Source organism: Etheostoma cragini, chromosome 22 (genome assembly GCF_013103735.1).
Source record: "Etheostoma cragini isolate CJK2018 chromosome 22, CSU_Ecrag_1.0, whole genome shotgun sequence".
NCBI lineage: Eukaryota > Metazoa > Chordata > Actinopteri > Perciformes > Percidae > Etheostoma > Etheostoma cragini.
The window spans coordinates 2,613,919-2,622,207 of NC_048428.1; the positions used below are offsets into that span (position 1 = coordinate 2,613,919).

Sequence of the window (8,289 nt, forward strand, 5' to 3'; positions counted from 1 at the left end):
ATCTTCACTTATAGATATCGAAGTGCACTTAGACACAGTGACAGCACAACGTTAGTATTTTAACATTATTTAAATGATTCTATATTCAGTTTCTAATATAACAATGCATGTAAATGTAAAAAAGGTCAGTGATCAGAGCAGGATGACAACTGCGCAACCCTGATTCTTCAGATGAAGATAACTTTGAGGTAGAGGACAGATAACTTCTGAAGTTGACATTTGATCCACTTTTGGCAAAAGTATGTATGCCATATCTCATAATCAGTTAAAAATCCTTTGCCCCAAAAGTTGCCAGTAAAACTTGTCTATATGATAATTTCTATTTCATTAAATGCATTGATGAGATGGCACATGCTGTCATGGCACCAACAGAAACATGAATTAGGTTAGTACTGTGTAAAGAGTTAATGCTTTGTTACAGCAACAATAACTTTATTCGACATGATTTTTCAACCAGCAGAATAATTTAGTGACAGCTGGGCTGAGTAAGCTTTGTCTGTCATGACAGTACTATAATAAGGGATTCTTTCACTCTGGGGACTGTCTTTATTAGTATTATTCACTGTCTTTACAGCCATCTGAAGGCAACATTTACAGTATTAGGAGAGAGAGTGAGGGGAAGATATCCTGGGCCACTAGCCAAATTTAGTAAATAGTGTTGGTGTGTTGGTGATATGGAGCTCCAATTGTTTCTTTATTACATGCAAGAAGAAAAAAAAAGATCTGAGAGAAAAAACTTAGAGAGAAAAAGTTTTCATACAAATAGCAAAAAAATCTCTCTCAAAATACTTTTTTAAACTCTCAAATATTTATATATATTTTTGGTATCAGTGTGAAAAAAAAATCTCTTTAATTTTTTTTCCCCTTCAAAACAAAAAAAAATCTGTCTTAAAATATTTGTTTGCTATCTCTTTCTCTTGCATGTAACTGTGTGTGTATATATATCTATATACAGAACTGTAAAGTTATTCAATATAAATTTTGTCAAAACGTTAGCTAACAAATACAATCTAATTTAAAAGGCCTCAGAGTAAAGCTAACGTAGGCCGAGGAGGGAGATTTGACCAAGACACTGACATTTAATATTAGCCTTAAGGTAGCCTTACCTTACCGGTGTACGCTATTATCAATATTCCGTAGTGGATACACAACAAATACAATATAAAATATTATTTATAATGACTCAGCGGTAACTTTAACATAAGCTAACATTACCTGTCAACGAGTCTACGAGCTAGCTAGCTAGCTAGTTAACTTAGCTAAAGCTAGCTTGAGTTGATACCACTAGCTAGCTAGCTTTCCCAAACCATCAAAAAATCAACTGGGCAGTACTTAAACAGTGAGTTTAATAAAGAATACATTAATTCAGGCTCAGTACAATGAAGCAGTGAGTGTTATAAAAGAATATTTCATTCAGACTTACCAGAAATACTGTAGGCTACGGTTAGCAGACACCTCGGTCGACCTCAGCGGCAGGTTCAGCTTTGAATGTCGGCGTGTGATTGGTTGACTGCGATCGGCGAATCCTACGTTTCTAATTGGTTGTCTACACTCTAACGGAAGTCCAATCAGAACACGTAATGCGCGACTGGACGTAACTAGACGTAACTAGACGTAGACGTAGACTGATTTGTTTTTATTTAAAATCCATAACAACAGACCATAGTTGTCTAAGCTACGGTGAAACAGACTTCCTTCTACAAAATCTTTTGCAGAGGTAAGTCTTACTTTACAGCTGAGCTAAAACTACTTGTTTTACTCAACTTTTTCAGTTTAGTAGAGCCTCATTGTGTGTGGAACAAGTACATTTAATATATAATAAATAAAAAATTTTTATCAGACATCAGATGTGCTGTGATCCGGAGATGAAAATGCACTTTGTCTCTTGCACTAGCTACAATTTTAATTACGATTATTATGTGTGAATTCAGGATTATTTCTCAAACATATTATAGTATAATACATAAATAAGTCCTGTTTTTAAATGATATGTGGGTTGTTGATCGAAAACATAAATGTCTTGTCTTGTTACAGTGAAGGTGTATTTGAGGTAGTCGTAGAAAACACTGCTTTTATTGTAGTGATTTTATTATCTTTTATTACTAATAAAAATAATGTCTAATATTATTCTTAGCCCAGTGTCGGACTGGCTATCTGGTACTAATATATATACATAAAATTAAGGAAATAATGACAATAATTTGTGTTGTTATTTTTTAAAAAGTTATTAAATATATGCACTAACCACAATTTTAAGCGTAACAACGACGTCTTTGATTGGTCCAATAAGTCGCTGTTGCCATGGAAATGTTTACAGTCCGTGTACCCGTGTACAATAGAAGTTTATGATAGTTTCAAGATGTTTTATAAGCGCCGAATCCATTATTATTATTAATTATCACCGAAAAAGAATCCTCTTTTGGAAATTTATCTTAATGCCTTAATTAGGAAAAATTCAACCTTTAAGGGCACCCATTTTCTTAGTTAATGAATAATGTGTTGTGAATAAATTAATGTTCTTGCTTAAAATACAGGGGGCATAAATATACACCCTCCTATGATAAATTCCCATAGAGGCAGCCACATTTTTATTTTTAGAGGCCAGTTAGTTCATGGATCAGGATACTATGCATCCTGATAAAGGTCCCTTGGCCTTTGGACTTAAAATTACCCCCCATCATCACATACCTTTCATCATACCTAGAGATTGACATTGTTTTATTTCAGTTAGCCTAATAGCTGGTTTGATTTGCATTGAGATATGATCTTATGGAAAGTTCCCTATGCATCTCAATGTATGGTGAAGGCTATGTGGTGATGTGGGGTTATTTTAATCCCAAAGTCCAAAATATCTACCTGCCTCTATGGGAATTTAACATAAGTGTTTACTTACTTATGCCCCCTGTATTTCAAGGAACACCTTGTATTAATTACACATCATACAGTCACCTAGAAAATTGTCCTTACAGGTTGGATCTTACATTTTTATTTTTGACATCAAGATCAATTTATTCCTCTATTTAGTCAACTTTAGCATGGGTTCAGAAACGTATGACCACCACTGTATGTGTCTATCCTACATTAATACTTCACTGATTTATTTTAAAGTGAATTATACTGTAGTCTTATGATTATAAGTGACCTTTTGCATTTTTGTTATCAAGCACAGTGCAATATTGATGTGTGACCAGATACATATTTCTCCGTTTATTTGAGTTCAGTTAGACGGTTTAGTTGAGTGAAATAACTTGCTTATTAGTGTGCTGCTTGAAACAATAATTTGATTATCAGTGAAGTAATTTCTGTGTTCGTTTGTGTGTTTGTACATTTGCAGTTTCAATACGTCAGTATACAAACGATTCATCGAGAAAATGCTTAGATCCAATTCTGGACCAAAATCATTTGAAAGACCTAGGCCTTCAGGAGGTGCGTACTCTTCTTCGAAGAAGTCCAAACAAAGGTGTGAGAGACCTTTGTATCCTGAAGACCTCAACCCTCCCACCATCTTGAGGGAGCACGGACGAAGGGGTGAGAGACCTTTGTCTAGTGGAGGCACCAACCCTTCTGCCACCATGAAGGGTCACAGGCAAAAGGGTGAGGGTCCTTTGTCTTGTGCAGAGAACCTGCCCTCTACCACCAGCCAGCGAGAACGAAGGGATGTCAGCTCTTTGTTCTTTGTTGGCACCAACCCTTCTACCACGGTGAAGGAGCACCGGCAAAAGGGTGAGGGTCCTTTGTCTTGTGCAGAGAACCTGCCCTCTACCCCCAGCCAGCGAGAACGAAGGGATGTCAGCTCTTTGTTCTTTGTTGGCACCAACCCTTCTACCACCGTGAAGGAGCACCGGCAAAAGGGTGAGGGCCCTTTGTCTTGTGCTGAAAACAAGGCCTCTACCACCAAACACCAACTACTAAGGGCTGTGAGATTTTTCTCTTCTGATGAAGTCAAGTCTTTTACTCCGATGCGGAAAAAAGCATGGAGGAGTGAGAGCTCTTTGTCTTTATCTTCTGAAGACGACCAGCCTTCTACCACGAGGAGGGAGCAAGATAAAAGGGCTGAGAGCCCTTCTTCTTCTGATGAAGTCGAGCCTTTTGCTCCAATGCGGCTTCAGGCATGGAGGAGTGAGAGGTCTTTGTCTTTATCTTCTGAAGACGACCAGCCTATTACCACGAGGAGGCAGCAAGATAAAAGGGCTGAGAGCCCTTCTTTGTCTTCTGAAGAAGACGAGCCCTCTAATACAAGAAGGCAGCAACAACAAAGTCCTGTGTCCTTCATAGAGATAAACCTTTCTACAACCTTGGGTCAGGATGAACAAAGTGGTGGCAGCCCTTCTTCTTCTGATGAAGTCAAGCCTTTTGCTCCTATGTGGCTTCGGGCATGGAGGAGTGAGAGCTCTTCGTCTTCATCTTCTGAAGAAGACGAGCCGGCTAATAGCTTTTTATCCATCCATCTGAGTGCAAGAGGGAACTTATGGGATGCACGACAAAATGAAGAAACAGAAAGAGTAAAAACCGAAAGAGAGATACGTGAAAAGATCAAGAACAAGAACCAGGAGGAGGAGAGGAAAACTTTTGGTCTGCTTTCAAGGATTTACATTTGGTGGCTCAACCGCAAGATAGACCTCATTGCTAGAGAAATCCAGTCAACCGTCGTGGATGAGCGCAACCTCCTGCGTCACGGTAAGAAGCTACTGTGTGATATTACATTACATTTAAATGTTAAGGTACTTTGTGTTTATTAGAGGGGTTGCTCTGTGTGTTTTGGAGTTTTGGAGAGAGCCAGGTTAGCAACTCTTTGTCATTATAACAATGAGTTTAAAATTCTAAAACTCAGTTAAGCTAAGATAGCTCTTATCTCCCTTAATGATGCCAGGGCAACATGCATTTTTAACAACTTGCAACAAAACAAATCTGTTGACTATTATTTGGGGGGAGGGGTACAAGTGTACAACTGGACTCCACACTTAACCTTTCATACTCTGTTGTTTACAGGTCACCTCAGTGAGTCAAAGAAAATGGCAGAAAAAGAACGACTGCTTGACCGAAGGATGAAGCTGGTTGTGTACAAACGCAGACAAGAATTTAAGGTGGAGAGGGAAGTGAGTATGCAAAGACTGAAGGTAAAGAGGACAGAAGAAAAGGTTTTGAAGATGGAGAGCATCTCAGATTTATGCGATAACCCAGAAAGGCCAACGCCAGACAGGTGTAGACTTAATTTATATAGCGTTTAAGAGAAAAGTAGAGCAATCAGAAAAATGGCACCAAATAGAAAGAGATTTGCAAACACTGAAGTAAAGAAAAGTTAAAAATGATATTAAAACATTTGCAACCACCATCAAATATCCTCCCAACCACCTGATAACACCCTAGAGGCTTTAATTCAATTACAAAATGATTAGCCCCCCTTATGAAATTATACAAATCTCTTGATTTCTCCATGGAAATGACCATTAACATCAAGTATTTATAGTCTATTTGTTTTCAACATAACGAAGACAAAATGTCCACTAAGTTTGATTTGGATATTTTATTGAGTTAAAATAAGAAAGTGCAAAAATGAGACATCCACAATGATTACCCCCCAGGCCATTATTATATAATATTAAAGGCCTGGGGGCTAATATTATATTAATAGTGTACCCTTTCTGAGCCATAATTGACAACAACCTCTTTGTAGTTCTTTACTCGGTTGGCTCAGGTCTCCTCAGGGATTTTGGCTCATTCTTCCATTGCAAATTGTTCCAGCTGGTCCAAATTGCGTGGTTTCCGAGCATGGACATTCACTTTGAGCACCCGCCATAGATTCTCAACAGGATTGAGGTCTGGGCTCTGTGCGGGCCACTCTAGGACTTTGGTTTTGGTATCATTCAGGAACTGTTGGACCAATTTCGATGTATGCTTTGGGTCATTGTCTTGTTGGAAGACCCAGCGACGACCTAAGGATGGACTACAGATTTCTGCATATTATCCGTCAAAATTTCAACATGGTTTTCCTTTTCCATGATGCCATGCACCCAAACAAGGCTCCCTGTGGCTGAGGCTGCAAAACAGCCCCACAGCATGATGCTCCCCCCACCATGTTTAACTGTGGGAACCGTGTTCTTAGGGTTGAAGGTCTCTCCCTTTCTTCGCCAAATATAAGCAACATCCATATGCCCAACCAGTTCCAGCTTAGTCTTCTCAGACCCAAGCGCAGACTTCCAAAACTCATCTTAACCTTTCTAATGTTCACTGGCAAACCTCAGTCTTTGAGTGAAGGGGTTCTTCTGGTACGATGGCCCTGAAGCCCACCACGATGAAGAGCCCTCACGTCTGTGTTCCTTGAAACATCAACTCCAGAAGAGGCCAGGTCTGCGACAATCATCTTGGCAGATGTCCACGGCTTCTTGCTGACATCTCAGACTTGTTTCCTCTCCAGAGTTCTTGCGTGCGCTTACGACCACGCCCAGGTTTGTTTCTTACAGAATTTGTCTCCTTGTACTTGCAACGTACAGGAATGGCTATACTTTAATTTCCAAATGCTTGGAAATGGCAGTATAACCTTCCCCCTTATCATCAGCCTCCACTCTCTTCTTTCTGAGCTCAAGACTGATTTCCTTTGTCTTTTGCATGGTAAGTAAATGTAGTCGTAGTAGTAGTTTTATTTTATTTATTTACATCAAGTTTTATTGAGGCTTTGTGCCAGACATGTTATAACCCAATGTGTTGTGTGGTCAGCTGTTGTCTTCCTGTGTGTGTCTCTCCCCTTTTCCCCCCACTGTGTCTGTGTGTGTGTACGTCCGGTCGATCTACCTCTCTGCACAGCTGCTGGCTATTCCACTTACCAACTCTACAGTATTTCTTCCTGGGCGAAGCTCACCATCGGCGCCAGATCGATGCACCTACCAGTGTGGTAACTTGGCTTAACTACTTTCAAACTACAGTCTCGACTCAACGTTCCCCCTTTTTAACTTTTGTTATGTTAAGGTTAGGGTTACAAACAATTCATAAACAGCAAAAAGTTAGCCAAATTAACCATCACCATAATTATACCAACAATTCCACAAGAATGAAAGTCTAATACGTCCAAAAACATTTCCGGTACAAGAACAGAGGGAAATATGACTGTACTGAAATGTAAAAAGAAATCAAAATACAGACACTCTCATTGTTGTATTCCTGGTGCTTCTGTTAACGTCCTGGTTTCCCTGTCCAGACCTACACCTCCAGACCTGTTTCTGTGGCTCATCACGTTCAAGCCTTCCTACCTTCCCGCTTGGATTTCAGACAGAAAGTGTGGATCCACCACTGCCTGCCCTCCTCGGCCCCTATCCAGCTCGGAGTCCTCCTACCTTGTGTTTTCTGTCCTTGGCTGCTGTAAGTACAGAAGTTACATTAAAACGTTTTAATGGGGCTTCGTTAGGGCAACGCGACCAGCTAATTTGTACTGTAATGGATCACAACCACCAACTGCTAGGCGTGGGAATCACATGACGCCTCCCGATACGATATCATCACAATACCATATTATTGCAATTTTATTGCGTCCTTTCCCTACGCCCCCCCACAGACCAGAAGCTTAACCCTTGTGCCCTTTTTCCAAGAAATTGTCTCCCGCAGAAAGAAACTACAATGTTGGAAACCGAGAACTACTGGCCTGGGCTGACCATGGAAACTTGGCATTCATCCAATCCACCAAAAGACTCAACTCACGTCAAGTCAGGTGGCCCCTGTTCTTCAACAGGTTCAATTTTTTTTTTTTTTTTGACATGTGTCCAACATGTATTCCGTCCCCATGGACGAGCAGACGAGCCTCTGCTCGGCATCATGTTCAAATACTCAACTCTGCAACTGGCTGAATTAATCAACTTCTCCATTCCACCCTGTATCCCAGTCATCAAACAGCTCGGACTTCTTCGACGACCCCATTACATCCACAGAAGCTGTCGCCGCAAGTTTGTCTATCTTCACCACGGACAATCCATTCCATCCATCTGGTCCCCGGCCCGCTCTGTCGCACTTATTCCACGTCATCGGAACGCTTCCCCGACTGCGTCACATACAGTTGAGCGCACCGACAGGCTGCACGAAAAACCCGGACTGGACTCGAGCGGGATTCACACTTCACCTATACCTGTTCTCCAATCATCTACAAATTCCCTCGCTGTCTTTCCCCAATTGCATTACCCCCCCACACGCACTGTTAACTGGGACAACCTTTGCCCTCCTCAACAACCGATCAATCAACAATAAAGCCCCAGTTCTCCATGAACTAATCCTCGACAACTCGCTGGACTTTCTTCTGCTCACCGA

The 8,289-nt window shown here is 40.6% G+C and overlaps 1 protein-coding gene and 1 long non-coding RNA gene across 2 annotated transcripts; both read left to right on the forward strand.

Moving 5' to 3' along the window:
• The first annotated feature begins 1,413 nt into the window (after window positions 1–1,413).
• On the forward strand, window positions 1,414–3,577 carry LOC117938027. Its single transcript, XR_004655308.1, has 2 exons — window positions 1,414–1,717; window positions 3,335–3,577. It is a non-coding gene; the product is annotated as an uncharacterized LOC117938027 (long non-coding RNA).
• Window positions 3,578–3,771: 194 nt separating this feature from the next.
• LOC117938025 lies at window positions 3,772–5,652 on the forward strand. The gene is made up of 2 exons (XM_034862345.1): window positions 3,772–4,677; window positions 4,990–5,652. The coding sequence occupies exons 1-2, from the start codon at window positions 3,960–3,962 to the stop codon at window positions 5,226–5,228; spliced, it is 957 nt and encodes a 318-aa protein (XP_034718236.1). The 5' UTR covers window positions 3,772–3,959; the 3' UTR covers window positions 5,229–5,652.
• The last annotated feature ends 2,637 nt before the right edge of the window (window positions 5,653–8,289 follow it).